This window comes from Talpa occidentalis, unplaced genomic scaffold (assembly GCF_014898055.3).
Source record: "Talpa occidentalis isolate TD23 unplaced genomic scaffold, MPIMG_talOcc4v2.1 talOcc4.8, whole genome shotgun sequence".
Taxonomy (NCBI): Eukaryota; Metazoa; Chordata; class Mammalia; order Eulipotyphla; family Talpidae; genus Talpa; species Talpa occidentalis.
In genome coordinates, this window is record NW_023605194.1 from 44,328,727 (window position 1) to 44,347,569 (window position 18,843).

Consider the following 18,843-nt stretch of genomic DNA (forward strand, 5'->3'; position numbering starts at 1 on the left):
TGGGGAAGGCAACTTCATCTGCCTGGAACGGCTCATAGACAACAGGAAACCAAGGTGGTTACTTTCTTCAAGTGCAGCAGAGAAGGCTGACCTTCCCAGAAAGAAGGCTGACCTTCCCAGAAAGAAGGCTGACCTTTCCAGGAAGAAGGCTGACCTTCCCAGAAAGAAGGCTGACCTTTCCAGGAAGTGACCAGAGAGGCCAAGACAAGAGTGAGGGGGCCTCAGCCAGGTCCTCAGGCAGCAGGGTCTGGGGTGGGATAGGCTGTGTGAGACTGATGTGGAGAAGACACTGTGGAGCATAAAGGAGGAGGCAGAAGGCAGAAAGGGCCTTCAGACCACAATTTGGGTCTGATACCCGAAGAAGTGATGGAGAAGAGCCCACCCTGCTGGGTAGCTCTGAGGAGCTCCTGGCCAGACCCGGGGAGGTCCAAGCAAGGCTGGCAGATGCAGGCACACTGCAGTGGGCAGACATAGCCCGAGCCGAGGCTCTAGGGCCCCTGCGGTGCTCACTGTTGGCTGTTGGCTGGGAGCAGCCCAAGAGACTGAGAACTGGAGAGGGAGCCTGGCCTTGGCAGCCGCACTTGTTGGATCTGAAGGTGCCAGCTCTCCTGAGAGGAGGTCTGCACAACCCCATGGATGCCAAGGAGGGCTTCTGGGGCTCCCTGGACAGTTCCCCTATACCTAATTCCTAGTGCCCTACTACATGCTACTAAGGGTCCTCTGAGCTATTTCTACTGGCCTTATTTTTCACAATTCCCTTATGATAAGTCAATGGGGGCCATTCTCAGGATTACGCTATTCCAGGAGTTGTATCACCTGCCCAAAGATTTGTGCTTGAAAATGTTCCTTGAAACATTCTTTATAAATGTTAACATTAAAAACTAACCCAATGTAAGGATGTGTATCTTGATGATAGAGATTTGGGTTACATAGGTTTACACATCTGTAAAAACTCACCAAGCAGTACATGTCAGATTTGTGCATTTGGTGTAAGTAAATTTAATCGCAAAAGAAAAATGAAAGACCTAAACAACAACAAAGTAACCCGAGTGGCCTAGAATGAAGGAATTGGTTTTTAAAAATTATTAAGTGTTCACACAATTAAATGATATGTAGTCATGGAAATACTTCAAAGGCTAAAGGCATAGGGAAATACATATTTTTTAAAATGTGAATTAGGGTTTTCCAGAGAAACAGAAGCAACAGGAGATATTTGTTGCTTTGATTGTTTATTAGAAGAAATTGGCCATGCAATTATGGAAGCTGGCAAGTTCAAAATTGCAGCATCAATGTCCTAGCCCAAGCTAGAGGCCATCAGGGAGAACTTTCTCTTGTTCAGGGAAGGGTCAGCCTTTTTGTTCTACTTGGGCCTTCAGCTGATTGGCTTAGATTCCACTCTGAGGTAGGGCAATGTGCTCTACTGAGTCTAGTGATTTAAATGCTAATCTCATTCAAAACTCCCCTCACAGAAATACCCAGAATAATGTTGAACCACGCATCTGGGTGCCCCACGGCCCAGTCAATTTGACACATAAAACTGACCATCACAACTAGGTAAATGAAAAGATGGGGTAATCAAACTTCCGGATCCTAATTTCATAGAGAAGATGTGAATGCTTTACATGCTCACATATAAAACACAGTATGGCACGTAGAGAGAAGTAAATAGAACAAAATGTTGGGCATCTGGTTGTGAGACTACACGATTTTTATTTTCTTCTTTCTTCCAAACTCCTCTAGTTTGTATGGGTCTCTGCCTTCTATTTGATCTTTTGTTTGCTCCTCTGGAAATGTCCTACCTCCAGATTTCTCCCTATTGTAAATATGATGGTACATGTAAAAAGCTAGCACAGGGGCCCAGAACAGCAGATGCCAGCAAACCTCAGCATCTCTCCTGTCCACCCTCCTTAGGTCAAGGAGCAGAGGGAAAACATGCGTTTCTCATTTTCCCACAAATCACATGGCCAAGGCAAGGATCAGTCGGCCATTTCACAAGAATGATCCCTGGGGAAGGAAGTGATTACCCAGACCCTCAGCAAACTCTAGATCTCCAATTACCCTGAAGCTTCAAGACCCAATCCTGCTCTTCTCAGCCAAGCAAGGCAGGAAGATTGGTTCACGCGCTGCTGGCTTTCTCTGGCAAACTTGCCAAGTCAGCCCTTCCCCAAGATGTCCCTGATTCTCCACCCCCAGCTCCAATCCCCTCAAGCCCAGGATTCCCTGACTTTTAAGGAACTTCTGGTCTCCAGGTGGCTAATTTGGGGGCACCTCTCTAGCCTCCTTAGATGCAGGAACAAATAACTCAAATAACCACTCTAAGGAACCAAAAACGATTTCTGCAAGACTACCTGCTGCGTGCTAACCACACACAGGCACTTCACCTGCGCTGACACTGAATGTACCCTACGGAATGATCTGAACACACCAGGCACACATGTGTCCCTACCCAGAACCCTTATCCCAGACAGAAAAGTGCAGACTGCCCCCCGCACACACACACACTCACACACACACACACACACCAGGGTACACGTCTCTAGGCTCTCATTCAGAAGCCAAAGGGAGCATCCTTGGACCCTGCTATGCTGGGAAATAACCCAGGAGACCATCCTTTCCAGGCTCGTGAGATCACCAGAATGTTCCATTCTGAACATTCCCATCTGACCTTAGCACTACAACCCAAATCCTGAATGAAAGAGCTTGGAGAGCAGTCTGGGGTCAGTACTCGCCTTACCTTCCTCTCTTTACAGTTTCTTTACACACAGCTCTCTCAATGCAAGTGTGCTCAAGCATCCCGGACCTGAAGGAGCCAAGAGCAACATGAGGGTATAAGAGAAGGAAGTGGAGGCAGAGGTCTACCTTCCTTAGTAGTCTGAATTCCACTCTGTTCCATTTCCCTAGATACAACAGTCCTTCACACTTTAGTGTGAATTGACTTGTTAGGTTGCTTCCTTCAAAGAGGGGTTTAGATGACACTCCTGGACAGCCTGAATGAAACAGTAGGCAGATTGGGGATGTGAAGAGAGGCAAGGGTGGCAAGGGAGGTCTGAAAAACAACTTTCTCTGAGAATCAGGAGTGCTCAGGGCAGCTGCTCTTGATTCACCCTGCCCACCCACCCTTATCCAAAGGAGCAGGGACCCCAGTTTGCACCCATTCTCTACCATCTGCCCGACAATACAGACAAATCAAGTTAGGCACAATTCACATTTTGCCATCTTTAATGCTCAAAAGCTCTGTACAAAAAAAAAAATCACAAATGAATCCTCACAACACCCCTGTGAGGTAGGTAGGCAAGTATTATTCTCCCATTTTACAGATGGGGAAACTGAGGCAGAGAGGTGAAGTGACCATTCAGCGATCCCAGCACAGCTGGAATGCAGGGCCAACCATGAGAACATGAAGGCTCCCTCCCAGGTCAGCCCTGGTCTCTGGCCCCTCATCCTTGTCTGCAAAGAAATGAAAACTTTTTAATACATGCAAAAATAAAAACAATACCAACAACAAATCTGAAAAGGTAGTGAGCAGATGACATACAGTAGTTCTGCAAAAGAATTCAGACAAGATGGTCACACTCATCCCAAGACTAGATAGATGTGAACAACCTCAACCTCTTCGCCACTTTCGAAACATCATCACCAGTGACACCTCCACCTGCTTCTCTACAGAAGTTAGCCACAGAGCAACCTCCTAGTTCCCACAAGCCAGACTTGGGGTGCAGTCCCCCACTGTTCAGGACCTGGTTTTTCACAGGCACAGGGCCCTGAGGAAGAGCAGCAAGACTCAGCTCACACCGTCTGCCTCTCCCACCTCTCTGGGAGCCTCCCACTGTCCACAAGAGCTGATCCTGGTGCCTCCAACTTCACGGTGCGAGGCCCCTCTGTCCCTCTGCCCCGGATGGAAGACAACTCATTGGTGCTCAGCAAGAATGGTATGGAATACGGGTGACCCTAATCTGCCCTGTGCCTACATCCCAGTTTGTTGAGAGTCATCTCTCAGTCCTTGGGGTGCTGCTTGCCGAAGGTGGGGGCGCAGAGCCATCTCTATCTGGTGAGCAGAGAGGAGGCTCTCCAGTGGAGCCTGTCTCCCTCAGCACCTCCAGCCAGGCTCCCACGCAAATCAAGCAGGCCTCTTCCACAGGATTTCACCCACCTTCTGGAAGCTCTTTCCTGCCCTGAAAGGAATTTCTTGATGTTCCTGGCTCTGTGGAAACCTCCGTAGCCCTCCCAGTACCAGGGAAGGGGGTGAGGAAAAGAAAGGAGAGGGAGGGGCCTCCAGCAGGCCATGCTGTTATCCTTGCAGAAGTCTCCAACCCGGAGCCAGAGCCCGAGAGGCAAGAAAATTGGATAAAGCTGTCTTTAAATTAACAATGCCCCCCCCACAAACTGCATCCACTCCCCAGGGAGCCAGAGTCCAAGGGCAGTGCTCAGGCAGCAAAAGGGGAGAAGCGAAGAGGCCCAGCAGGGAGGGACAGAAAGGTAAGGAAACTACCCGCAGCCTGCCTGCCCTGCACCAGGGCCGTCAGCGCTGCTGTGAAAGGGGACAGAGGAGGAGGGAAGCAGCCCGGAGCTTGGCTGGCAATTTGGGGTGTGACCTCCTTAACGGGCTAAGGGCATCCCAGACAGCCCATCTGCAAGGCGTGTGTGTGTGTGTGTGTGTGTGTGTGTCTCTCTCTCTCTCTCACACACACACACACACACACACACACACACACACACACACGCCCCTCTTCCGGGAGGCCATGTCATTTACAAGGTGTGACTGTGCCAACTGTCCCACAAAAAGCTCTTACATAGAAGAGGTCCCCATACACGCCCTCTGGGGTGACTAGGAATTGCCTCCTCATGATCACCCTGGGAGGAGCACCGGGCACCCCAGCCCAGGATGAGGCAGGGGTACGGGAAGCCCCTCCTATAGGAAGTCCCCTGTGGCCGAGGCCTCGGGGCTGCGGCTCTGCTCCTGCCACCGGCAGCGCAGCCTAGAGAAGGGCTGGTCCTCCACGCACTCCAGTTCAGGGAAGCCCAACTGGTTGAGGTTCTCGTAAACTCCGGCTTTCGATGCCACCTGGGAGGAAAGCAGAGAGGGGCCAGCGCTCCAGGTGAGGCAGGGTGACCTGAACAACAGGTCACCCTCCCCCCTTCACCAGGGCAGCCTCTACTCGCCAGCTCTGAACAAGACTGGGGCCGGTGCCGCCCCCCAGCTAAGCAACCTGATTGAGCTGACTTGTGTTAACTGCACTGAGCCTCAGGATCCTTCTAACAGGGATGTGGCTCTTCCTCCCGGGCCTCCTGAGGAGGCTCAGCACAGCATGCACTCACACAGTAAGGAAGTGGGGAGTCGCACGGGGCCAAGCAAGGCTGTGTCAGCCAGACACTCACTGGACACTCAGGAGCACTGGCGACAGGGGCCCAGGGGGAGGGGCAGGGTTGGCAGTGGGGAAGCAAGAGGCAGCAAGAGCCCCTTGAATGTGAACTGTGGACCAGGCTGGCCCATTGTGGGCTTTGGCCCAGGGGGTTATTTGGCACCTCACCACACCAGCCCTTTGCCCAGCAGCCCAGGCTCTGTCACCAGACTTCAACTACCCACCAATCTGCCTCTTCTCCCCACCATCCTGGGAGTGGGTAGGACAAAGGCTTCACTCACAACAAAGGTCTCCAGGCAACCCTCACCCTCCACTCATCCCCAGGAAAGAGGGGATCCAGCACCCCATCCCCACCCATGGTTCCCCAGATTTTCATTCTCCAAGAAGAACCCCCAAAAGTATCCTCATTCCCCTACCACCTCAACACCACACAGGAGATCAAAGGGGAGGCTGAGCCCGGGCTGCTCAAAAGGGTGGTCCTGACGCCCATCAGGTCACATTCACCCATCAACGACCACCCTGAAGGCTCATCTTCAGCACAATTTCCCAGTCGCCACCATCCCTGCCCCCTGGACACTGCCGTGGCCTCCCTCACAGCTCTGAACCCACTGGCAGCCGGGCCTAAGGCCCCTACAGGCTCCCATCATCAGTCTGGTTGGGGTGTGCACCCCCTGCCCGCCTGTCCCAGGGGAGATAATTCCAGCCTGGAATCCAGGTTAGAACTGCCAGGACTGGGTGGTGAGGTCAGGAGGGCCAGCATCCTGGTGGAGGGTAATTACAGGCCGCACTGCCGAGAACAGGAGGCCTCGCTCCTGACCTCTGGCCTAGGGGTGGAGGCAGCGGCTCTGCCTCCAAAAGCAGTGGCGGCCAAGCAGGAGAGCTAGAGGCTGAGCAGAGGGCAATGATCAAGAGGACCTTAAGGACGGTGTCTCAGGACAGACATGGGGGGCTTTAGAACCAATCACCTGGCACTCACACTGACGGTGAGCAAGTACTGACCTCTCTACGCTCGGTCAAACTGCAGAACAAGAGCAACAATTGCCCCGAAGACAGTCCTGCTCACCACAGCCCAACACTGACCTCACGGAATCCCCCCAAAATCTCGTGAGGTCACGCTACGGTATCAACGTTATTTCCATTTTAATGTTGAGGAGAGTAGGCTAGACCAATGCACTTGTCGAAGGTCACAGAGGACAGTTGGCAGGAGCTGAGCCACCACGTTGGCTTGCCCTGAGGGCCGGGCACAACGAGCCAGAGGTACCTGGCAGATGCGCACAGCAGGAGCCCAGCAGGCACAGTACCTGGTGGATCGCCAGGACCCCTCACGCCTCCCCGTGCACGCATTTACTCTTCAAGCTGAGATGACCATCCTGTCCCGCACAGACACGGTGCTGAGCCCCAAAGTGAGACAGGAGAAACGCCGGGCCACGTGGAAGTCTCAACAGCGGACGGGAATGACCTGGCCCCTCCTGCAGCCGCCCCTTGCGCCTCAGCCTCCCGCCTCTCACCTCCCGCATCCAGGTGCTGAACGGCCTCTGCCAGGACTGCGCCTTCTCCAGGTGGAGATACGCGTTGAGAAGCACCAGGTAGACATATCGCTCCAGGTACTGCAGACTCCGCAGATGCAGTCTCCGGGCCTCCTGCTCCACCTTGGCTGCCTTTGCCTGGAGGACATACGGGAGTCAGTCTGGGGGTCACCCCACACATTGCACAGGTACACGCCACATACTGTCACAAAACTCTCATGCATAAAACACACACACTCACATACACATGCCCCCCCACACAGATACCCCCTGCCACATGCACCCCCATTCACACACAGCGCACACAAACCCTGCATGCACACACTCATGTACACCCTACACACACACACACACACACACACTCAATACTCGCACACTCACACCCCCTGCTGCCCTCAGCACCAGGACAGGGACAGAGGGTGGATTCAGATGGCAATGGGAGGGACACTGCCCCATCCAGGTTACAGGAAAGGCCATTAGGTGTACTGGTGCCAGGAAGAAGACACCTCCTACCTGGGAGGGTGGTCAGCCTCTCTGAACTCCTATTTCCTCATGAAATTCTAACCACTGCTCCATTCTGAAGGGAGACCAGACAAGGACAGGCTGCCAGCAGAAAGCTCCAGGCACACAACCTCCCTTGTACCTGAGGATTGAGGATGGTCCAAGGGGCCCTGGACAGGATGCCTAGTTCTAACCACAAGGTAGGGGCCTTCTGGCCAACTCTGTGTCACCCCAAGGAAGAATACCTCTTTCCTGGTCCCCAGCCCTCCCGGGACTAGAGAAAAGTCCAGGCCTCCGGGCGTGCGGGTGGTGAGAGCTCTGCTCCCTGGGGTCTGCCAGGGTAGGCCATAGGGGTTCTGGCTGTGGACACAGCAGGGACCCTCTCTTCTCCCTCGGCCTGGGATCTGCGGCCGTCAGTTGCTCTCTGCCAGGGAAGGGGGAGAAACCCAGCCTGCCCTCTGCCCCCACTGGTCCCTGACTGACTCCCTCGCCTGTCTCAGGTGGTTCAGGATCTAAGGTAGAAGGGTAGGCAGCCCTCAGCTGGCTCTCCACGGCTGACAGATCACAGAAAAGCCACCAGGGTTAAAGGCCAGTGAGAGATACAAGTTTTAACCTGGGGCCAACCCTCAGGAACCATTGAAGTTTTGTTTGTAGAAATGACCTAATAAGACTCATGAAAGACTGATGCTCGGGAAGAAGGGAACTTCAGGGGGTCCTCTCAAACTTCTCCCCAGCTTAGAGGTCAGGATCAGGCCAGCAGACAAGGCCGAGCACACACACGGCTGGCTCTTCCCTGCAGCAGGTCTACACTACGCTTGACAGCGCTCCTCTAACCCTCCAGTGTGCTGCCCGCCTGGAGGGAGCAGGAGGGTGAGCACTGTACCTCACTTAGTACCCTCCCAAGGCCACCCAGGGCCCCAGCAGTTCTCTCTTCTCCAGAAAGAAGTGGCCCAGGAGCTGTTCCCTCAGGAGCCAGGAACATCCGTGGGAAGGCACAGCCTGTCGGGCCTCTGGGAGGTGGAAGAGCAGTCTCCCAACAGCTGGGCCACAGCTGGAAGCCTCCCCACAAAGGCAGTCAGGCTACGTGTGTCTGGAACACAATGGGAAGGCTCCTGTGGGGACCACAGGATTGACACAGCCCACAGCCCCAAGAACGGGAGCTGGAGTGGGAGGCCTCCCATTCCTGCCTCCGGGGACTCAGGCTCCTAGGCCCGGTGAGGGCAGGGTAACTCCACAGCCAGCCCACCCACACCACCCATAAGGAGCCCGGAGGCCTTGGGATTGGGTGGAAGAAGGGGTGAGGGACCCAGCCCAGTGCTCTGCTGCCTGGGGAGAGGAAACTGGGATCCGGTCCTAGTTCTCCCATTTAAGCTCTCGGCCTCCATGTTTCTGGAGGTAGGACGCCAACACAGTAGGTGAGAAAGCACCTGGAACCGTGAAGAGCCACATCAGCCCCTTCACGTCCGGAGCAGGAGGGAGGGACGGCGACATGAACACGCATAGGCAAACACACAGACCTCGGGGTCCGCTGGAGGAGGCCAAAGACAAGGGCAAAGTGGCTCATGAGATCCAGGAGGCAGGGAGCTGGCCAGAGAGGGCATCAATTGGAGGGTATATTGGGCATGGATTAGCATGAGAGAGGAGGCAGAGCGAGAGAGGCAGGTGGTGGTAGACAGGAAGAGGAAATTGTGGCAGAGGAAGGAGGTGATGGCAGGAGGTTGGGCCTGCAGCGCCGTGTGCAGGCCAAGTCAAGCACTGACCCTACAGACCAAGGGGCCAGTGAAGGCTACTAGTAAGATCTGAGGTCGGGAATGGCTCTGTAGCTGGGAAGGAAGATGACTGGAATATAGGAGTAGGGTAAATTTTACCCTAAGAATTTACCAAGCCAGCGTTCAAAAAACAATGCAATTCTGTTTAGAAATTAGGCCAATCACCAAAAAGAAGGTTTTTACCTAAATAAAAATTGTGTCCAATCCACGACTCCTGTCAGGATGGATAGACACGCCACCCTGCACTAAGTATTCACCCACCCCAACCACTTCTATGGCCTCCCCAACTCTATTCAAAGGCCTCGAGTCTGGTTAAAGACATTTTCATAGAAAGAAGGAAAGGAAATTACCCTCACCACACTGGGCAAAAGCCATTTTAAACCACTTTAAATTAAAGAGCTCAGAAGAAAATCCTGTGGGTTTAAAAAGCCCTCAGCTCTGGGTAAGACCTCTGGATACAGCCACCCAGCCCGGTCCCCGCTGTTCCCCGCTGCTGCGGGAGACTCCAGGGAGGGTTAACTCAGGAATCTTCAGGGAGGCGAGGTTGACTGATTCTTTCAAGTCTGCTGGCAAGGCAGGGTGGTGTTATCTCTAAATTCAGATCCCGTAAAGGTGACACCTGACTCCCCCAAAAAGGTTCCCTGGGCACATCCTGCCTGCTCACAGTCTGTGATTTGAGATGAGACATGACCCATCTCCTATCAAGGCTCTGTTTTCTTTAAAATCATCTATGTCAGGGCCTCCCTGGTGGCGCTAGGGGTTAAGCACTGCACTGTGAAGCAATCCACAGCCTCTGCAGCATGAGTTCGATCCCCAGCCAGCCAAGGAGAAACCCACATGGTGCTGCAGACCTCTCCTGTCTCTCCTGCTGCTCCCCTCAGCAGTGTATTTCAGTCATTCTGCCTATTCTGTTCCCCACTCTGCCTCTGGTGGATCCTCTCACCCCCTGCATCCCTGGCCTGTACCCCAGCTCTTGCGTGCATAAATGAATAAATCTTATTAAAAAAATAAATAAATAAAATCATCCATGTCAGTGCTGGGGAGGAGGACAGGCCAGCCACCTCCGGTCCATGAAAATAGTGGAGCTGTTTTTAAATGGCCTGGCAGTCCAGGCTGTCATTAGCTGCGGCGGAGCAGGACAAAGCTTCCTAGTCCATGGGGACTGAGCCCTGAAATAGCAGGGGCCAGGGAAAGGTGGGCAGGCGCTGCGCATTTCTCAAGCCTGCGGTCGACCCTGCACCAACACAGGCCCCGTGTCACCGGCAGTGGCTCTCTTAAAGCTCTGCTCAGGGCTGGGCCACCAGGAACAGGCCCACTGAGCCAGGGCTGGGAGGCTTCCCAGATGTGTCGCTGCATGCCACCGGTGGGCTGGGCACATCACATCCAGATGCTTAGACACCAGCACACTCTGTCAACAGGCCGTGAATGGACACAGATACCACACTTGCAGACAAGGCTCTTCAAGGTTAAGTAACTGCCCAAGGTCACAGGTTCCAAGCCCAGACACGAACTCCAAACTCTCAGCTCTTCCACCTCCCTAGCCCCTTCGCCTCAGTCAGGTTCAACTCCCTGCCTCACCCTTGCCAAGCGCTTGTCCTCCCATCTTCCTCCTGCCTACAATGTCCTCCCCTCTGCCTGCTGGCCATGTTTAGTTTGTCCCTCAAGGTCAAAGGCAAGCCCACATCTCAGCACTGTAGCCCCACAGCCTGACCTCAGCCTCCCCTGCTTTCATGCTGAACCATTTCAGTAAATACCACATTTCATTCCATCCAGAGGATTTCTAATTGTTCCCAAGGGGTGATGGGTTCCCCCAAGACCACAAAAAGCTCAGAGGCAGGCCCCAGGTTATAACCAGGCTTATATGTTGGCCTCAACCAGCACCCAGCATGTCCTCTGTCTTGCTGTGCAGCAGACCTGGTAGGTCAGGTCAGTGAGCACACGCTCCTGAGTCATCTCACCCTGTCTCATGCTTTCAATGTCATCTAGAATCTAGATTATTCTGGACAAGATACGGGGACAACCACAAACACACTCCACCTGCTTCTTCAAACAGGGCGTCCCCATCCCTCTCCTCAAATACACCAGGCAGCTCCTACCTCAGCACCTTTGCACTGGCTGTTTCCACTGCCTCGAGCACTCTTCCCTAGACATCAGTGGCGCCCTTCGCCATCATCAGGTCTGTATTCACATGCTACCCTCTCAGGGCCCCTTTCTGACGCAGACCCTATGCAGAACTGCAGCGCCTCCCCTCACAAACATATCAGTATCCCACACACCATTCCTGTGTGTCTCCCTCACTGGAGTGCAGGCTTCGTGTAGACAGGGATTTTCAGGTCTGTTCAAAAAGCCCCTCCAGCACCTGGTGCAGTAGTAGGTGCACAGTGTTTGTCAAATCGATGAATCACTACCTTGTATGTCTCACATTTTCACAGCTCTGCATCAGACCACCTGTGGTTACCAAGAAGCAGAGGTCAAAGAGGTGGCCTGACCTGCGAGGGGCACATGGAGAGTCAGACATAGCACAAGCACCAGGAAAATAGAGCCACACCCTGCATTATAACCCCCCACAGTCCCAATGTCCACAATGTCCAGCACCCAGAGCAGAGGGAGAAACAGGCCAGGCTCAGTGTCAAGACAAGCCAGTCAACATCCCATTACTGGAAACTTGCATGGCCTTGTGGTCTCTGCCCTCCTGCTATGCCGGGGTCCAGGCTGAGTGGGCAGCTGACAGGCCTCAAAGCTGATCAGTCTCCAAAGGGCAGGGTCTCAGAACGCAGGCCCCACATTTCTCAAAGTTCAATGTCACTGCTCTCCTGGGCAGACCTGGGCCCTCAAGTAATCAGATCCAGCTGCCAGAGTTTTCCATGAGTCCCTGAAAACTCCACCCTCAGACCTGCGTGACAATGGGGCATGGAACAGAGGAAGAAGCTAAAGCTGGCAATGTGGGATTCTCTGCATTCCATTTATTAAACAAACTTCACTCACCCCAGGCCAGGTCCTGAATTCAGCACTCAACTGGCTGTTGCTCCCTCTGGGGCCTACTGTCCCTAAACATAACCCCATGAGTTGGCTTGGCATCCCAATCACCCTGCCCTCCACAACCTCCAAACCCCACTCCCATTGATCCTCACCACCACCCTTCAAGGTGGCCAGAGCAGAGGTAATGACCCCAGGGCACAGAGGGAAAAGCCAAGGCCCAGGCAGGTCAAAGTTATCTGCCTCAGGTTGAATGGGCAGTACCTGGCAAGCACAGAAACTCAAGGTTTAGAAACCCCTGCCCCAGGGCTCTTTCGGTAACAGCAAAAGGGTGCCCTTCCTGAAAGACCAACAGTGCAGACAAAGCCAAGAGGTATCACAAAGGCAGGGTCAGATTCTACGTAAGCATGTGATGATTTATTCAAGCATCCATCCAACCATTCACTCATTAGACAGACAATCATGGAGCCCTGCTTGCTCCAAGGGGGGTATGGGAGTCAGAACAGGAGTGAGTGGCACCTCTGGTGACAGCCACACCCTGACAATGAGCGCAGGAAGCACAGAGGCTGGATCTTAGCATTTGAGGAATGTGCAGGGGTGGTGGGTGCTGGAGTTGAGCTTTAAACCCTCTCAAGTCACCGAACCTTCCAAGCCACTGAAACTCAGAAGCCACGCCTGTGTGCTGTGGGTGCTCCAAGGATATTTATTGTTGAAGAAGCCAAGAAAGTCCAACTGGAGGCCAGAAATTCAGCCAGACAATAGGAAGAAGGAAAAGCAAGAGAGGTCTCAGCTTCTGAGAACATATCACCCCTCTCCCCCACACAAACACTCCTGGTTAGCAGTTGTTCACCAACCCACTAGCTCTATTTTGGGTGGTGTGAGAGAGCCTTGAGAAGAAACCCTTCCCTTCCACCACATTTTATGTGACCGCTCACAGCTTCTCTAATTGCAGGGCCTGGGCAATTAACTACTGGAATGAAGTCTCGAAGGAATGGCTTGGGCCAAGCCAAGGTCTTGGAGAGACTGAGACACCCAAGCTGAATTAGAGCCAGAGCTGTCTCACTTGTTATTTTTCTTAAGAAACCACCTTACTCCTGAGGACACCGGGCTGGGTCTCCTTGGGCCTCTTGACAACTGCATGAGCCCTGCGTGGTGCATACAGCAGGGACCGGCAGCCTCCTGGCCCACCCTTCCCTTTTCTGCCACAATTCATGCTCCTTGAGTCATGGTTGTCACTGTGGAGGGAGGAGAACACAGGCTTAGGAGGTAGGGGACAGACCTCGGTTTCCTCCTCAGCAAAAGGGGCTAATAAAACCCACTCTCATCTCGTCTGAGGACCAGAGGAGTTCTTAGAAAACTCGGAAACTAAAAGCCAGACCATAACAGTCTTAAAATGCATCTCAATTTGAGACCAAAGGACATTTTACTTCTCTCTGTGTGGCTATTTTCACCTGGACTTTTCTTTCCAACTCTCTCTGGAGGAACAGAGGGGAGAAACATTAGACTGTTTTAAATACAGAACACTAAGAATGTCACCAGCCGGGGCTAAGGAAAAGTGTCTCTGGCCTTAATGGTTCCAGGGGGGCTTCCTCCAGGAGCCCTGACCTTGGTTTGTATCACAAATATTTTCCTTTTTCAAGCTCAGCAGGAAACATTAATTCAACAGGTGGCATTGCCACTGACAGATGGTGGCTTCTTGGCCTCACCTCAGCCAGGCCAGGCCAGTTTGCCTGGATTCCAGCCCCATGCAGGCGCAGTTTGTATGGCAGTTTTTAAGCAGCCCGAGCATTCTGGCCCCTCACACACATGAGGGAAGCAGGCCCACATGCTAGTGAGTGGAGGAGGCAGGGCAGCCTGAAAGAGGCCTGTGCAGAGAGGGCTGAGACTATTAGATCAGAGAAAATGGAGAGAGGGGACCAGCTCTGGTCTTACCTCCAGCGGGTCACAAAACTTCATTAGACCTCAGCCGCTTCCTCAGTAAAAAGGGTCGCAGAAAACCCACCCTCATCTCCTCAGCTGCCAGCAACTATGTGGGGCCCTGGACAACGCACTCTCCCATTCATCTGTAACTGGAAAGTCAGATGCTCTCTGAAGTCCTTTTACACTAAAATCTGAGGGTCCAAGGTGGGTGTTTTGAAGGTACAGGAACATCTCAGGGCACTCTGGCCCACAGTGATCCTCGAAGTTCTCACACAGGTTGAGCATTCACTTCGCGCCTACCAAGCCGTGTGCTGCCCCACCCCCTGCCCTTCCCAAGCACAGCCCTGCCAGGAAGCAGCTCTGGCCCAGCCCTGGTGGGGGACACAGGTGGTCAGAGAGGATGAAGATGGCCTTGTCAAAACCCAGCTCCTTCTAACTCCCACATCCACATTCCCTCCGCCTGTCGGCCCAGAACAATCGAACCTGCTTTCTTCCATCCCCACAGGGACTGATGCTCGGGCCCCCATAAAGTCGACTCCAGTGCACACACACCCCCGAGCTGGCCAGGGCCCTGCAATGTGGCTGCAGCTGGGACAGCTTAGACTATCCCGACATCAGTCAGGATATCAGCTCTGGGCCTGGCCAGGCCCGGGCAAGTGCAGGCTGACCTTGGAGGAGGCACACTGCCTGGTTGCCAAAAGCTGCAAATCCCGAATCCATGTCCACAAGAATATAGAAACATAAATGTTTTCTAGGGCTGTCCTCAATTCTAGATAACCTCTATTCTACTTCTCTGGCACTAAAATATTCTCTTTTAAGTGAAATGCCAACCATGTTAGGAGGTAGACGGGTTGTTAATTTTTTTTGTGTTTCCTTCTTTAAAATGGTCACTTTTTTCCTTTTATTAATTTGTTTACATTGTTGACATTTGTACAGTATTAGATCCCTTGTGCTCCTCCCACCTCTGTTTTGATCCCTTTTCCTCCCCCTCCCCTACTTTAAGCCTCATATCTATAGTTGCTTACAGGTTTTGTCCTTTTTTTTTTTTTGACTCTTCGTTTGGTTCCCCTGTATTTCTCCTATAAGTGATATCACCCAATTTTTCCTTTTTCCTTCTGACTTATTTCACTGAGCATAATTCCTTCCAGCACCATCCATGTTACTGCAAGTGGCATAAGTTTATCTTTTTTGATGGCTGAGTATAATTCCATTTTGTTTGTGTGTGTGTGCGTGTGTGTATCACATTTTCTTGATCCAATCATGTTTTGGGGCATTTAAGTTGTTTCCATATCTGAGCTATTATACATAGTGCTGCAATAAACATAGGGGTGCACGTTTCCTTTTGAATTAATGTTTTTTGTGTCCTTTGGGTAGATTCCTAGGAATGGAAATGCTGGGTCATGTGGTAGATCCATAAAATGGATACTTTTAATAAAAAGTTACACATTGGCAACCCAATAAAGGTCCTTCCATTTTTTTAAACAGTTCTGAGAAATTTATGTGATTGGGGTATTTATAGTTCCTTTAGTTTTTTTCTTTGTCCTATAATACTATTGAGAGTAGTCTCCAATTATGATCTCTAAAATTTGCAGCTTTGTAAGAAGATACAAGAGTCCTCCTATCCTCCACCACACCACACACACACACATCACACACATACACATCACACGTAAACACATCAAGGAAAACCATGACTGTATACAAGTGAGGATGTGCACCCTCACGAGAAACCAAATTGGCCAGCACCTTGACCTTGGACTTTCCAGTAAGAATGGTGAGAAAATTAAAATTCTGTTGCTTCAGCCACACCATCTGTGGTGTTTTAACAACACAGCCCCAAGCTGTAGTCAGCTCTGATACCCTTTCCCTCAACAGGCTTCCGTCTCTCCACCTGTAAAAGTGAGCAAGTAATATTCCATTTCGGCATTACCTAGTGCCAAGTCAAACAAAGATATAATAAGAACAACAGCTCATAAAACTATATACTATAAAACTACAAATCAATAGCTCTTAGGAATCTGATGTAAAAATCCTCAACAAACCAAATGCAGTAATATATAAAGATGACATACTGTGACCAAGTACAACTTATCCCAGGAATGCAAGATTGGTTTAACATCCAAAAATCAATTAACATAATACTCTATGCCAGTAGAATAAAAGGGAAAAACCATATAATCATCTCAATGGACACAGAAAAATCATTTGACAGTATTCAACATCTTTTCATGAAGAAAAACTCAGTAAACTAGGAATGAAAGGGAACGTCCTCAACTTGACAAATATTATGAAACAGTCACACTTAATGGTAAGAGACAGAAAGCTTTCCCCCAAAGTCATGAACAAGACAAAGATGTCTGCTCTTGCTATTTTTATGCAATAGGATGATCTTGCCAGGGCAATTAGACAAAAAATTTAAATAAAAGTTATCCAGAATGAAAAGAAAGTGGTAGGGCCTCCCCTGGTGGCGCAGCGGTTGAGCGCTGGGTTGCGAAGCTTCCCACAGCCTCTGCAGAGCCGGTTCCATCCCCGGCCACCGGCGAGGGTCCCACATGGCACGCAGACCTCTCCTGCCGCCCACTGCTCCCCTCAGCAGTGTACTTCATCAGTCTGCCTGTTCTGTTCCCCGCTCTGACTCTGTTAAATTCTCTCACCCTCCTGTGCTTCTGACTGTACCCAGTGCTTGTATAAATAAATAAATAAATCTTTAAAAAAAAAAAAAAAGGAAAAGGCAAAACTTTTTGCAGATAATTTGAACTTATATGTAGAAAATTCTAAGGAGTTCACTTAAAAATATGTTAGAAATAATAAGTAGGTTTAGCAAGGGTGCAAAATAGAAGATCAACGTAAAAATATCAATGTATTGATGGAAGATCAATTGGATTTCCCTAGAGGAGCAATGAACAAACTAAAAAAGGTAATTAAGAAATCAACTCCACTTACAGGAGCATAAAAATCACAAAATACTTGGGAATTGATATAATAAAAGAAGTGCAGAACTTACACTATGGAAACTAAAAAACACCATGTAAAAATCTAAGGAAAACCTAATGAGTGCCTGGCAGGAAGCGAGGCGCTAACAGGTCTGGAAGCAGGGTGGTGTGGAAAGGGGGCGCTGACAGAACGCACCCAGTGCAAGGTGGAGAGCCTCTGGTGTTTTGAAGCCTGGGTAGGCAATCCTTTTCAACTCCTTGGGCTTCCAGCTGCACAGATTACCCCCAGCTTCTGTTTTCTGCTCTCTCCGAGCACTAGAGAAGCAGACACTCCAGTTCTTAGCTCATTGCCGCCACCTGGTGGTACTATAGGAGACCACTGGGCAGAGGACCCAAATGGAACTCACCCTGGGGGTGCAAACTCCCCTTCCAAGTGGCCTCTGACCTGATCCCAGATACCCTGCCCCCAGCCAAACACCAACCTTTGCTCCAGTCAAGGTCTGATCCACGACTTTGAGCAAAGACTGGCCTAGACCAGCGATTTCATCAATATGTGCCTGGCCGCAAGAGGACCATGGGCTGGTTTGCGGCAGCCCCTCCATGGCAGAACTTGTCATGGGAATTGCTGGCCAGCATCAGAGAACACAAGGTCAGCAGCACCCACGGAAGTGTTCACTCACTTTGGGGTGTTTGCACACAGCTGCTCCCTCCCACTCCGACACCCTCCTCTGCCCTAGCAGCCAGCCAAAATTCACTAGACCAGAGAAGACAAGAATTAGGCAAGTCAGTGGCTCCATACTGAGCCCACAAGTCCAGTGACTAGAATGGCTGGCGTGGGGAGCATGTGACAGAATACTGGGGCCATGACTGGCAGGAGGGCATATTTTTCTACATAGCCTGAAAATCAGATTTTTATATGAAATCTAGACTCTTAGGGGAATCTTCTGATTTTTATAATTTAATGAGCTATTCAAAAGCAATTTTTAACTGAGCAGGACTTCGGGCAGGGCGGATGTGCACAGGTCCTGAGCTGACAGTCCCCTAGCATCACTGGTTAAACACTAAATGCTTCCCTGTGCTCATTAAAGAGGCCCAGTTCAGGATCCTGTTGAACTGAGGGACCCACCCACCAAATTGATTCTGAACCAGGTGTTCCAGGGCCTCCCTGGACCCAGAAACTAGAGGGTTCACGCCTACCCCCACAGGGTTCCAGGACAGGGTGTTCATTCAGACTGGTCACATGGCCCCAGAGCAGCAGCTGCTGTTAAATGCTCCAAATACCAGCCCTGCACACAGCTCACCAAGCACTGCAGAACCAAGCAGGGGTGAGGCGGGGCCGGACGCTCCTCCCTTCCAGGGATCAGCCCCTCTTCCAGAAGTGAAGTGACCAAGAGCATATTTCATCCCTGGGGCCTCCCCATCACCTCACCCCCTTGACAGCAGCAGCTTGGGCTCTCATAGGGTAGGCTCACCTGGCGGTAGGTGCAGATGATGATTTCCCGAAGGTGGTAGTGCATGGGCGTCATGGTCTCGCTGACAGTGTCCAGTGCCGCATCCACCTCCTTCTTCACGCGGTGCCCATCGGGCAACAGCTGCACCATTTTCATCACCACCTGGGCCACAGGAAGAGGGTGAGCAGAGAGAAAACTAAGGCAGGCAGGAGGGAATCTGGTCCCAGCAAAGGCTCACCCCTACACTAATGGCCACACAGATCATTCTGGGTACCCTCCTCACCCTACTACCAGTGACCCCAAAGTTCTACCAGTGAGGACTGGGCTGCTCCTGCTCATCCTATAGCCCACTCCTCATGCAGGCACCAGCCACTCCTCCCCACTCCCCCCTCCACACAACCGGCCTC

General features: G+C 51.6%; 1 protein-coding gene across 4 annotated transcripts in view; it reads right to left on the reverse strand.

Moving 5' to 3' along the window:
• Window positions 1–3,182: 3,182 nt before the first annotated feature.
• The window catches only part of PALD1 (phosphatase domain containing paladin 1), a 73,142-nt gene continuing 57,481 nt past the window's right edge, over window positions 3,183–18,843 (reverse strand). For all 4 annotated transcript variants that reach the window (XM_054690746.1, XM_037497615.2, XM_037497613.2 and 1 more), the window contains exons 18-20: window positions 18,458–18,598; window positions 6,869–7,024; window positions 3,183–5,062 (exon numbers count right to left, since the gene is read on the reverse strand). In XM_054690746.1, the coding sequence (XP_054546721.1) occupies window positions 4,910–5,062; window positions 6,869–7,024; window positions 18,458–18,598 (450 nt within the window). In that variant the 3' untranslated portion in view covers window positions 3,183–4,909. The remainder of the gene's footprint in view (window positions 5,063–6,868; window positions 7,025–18,457; window positions 18,599–18,843) is intronic.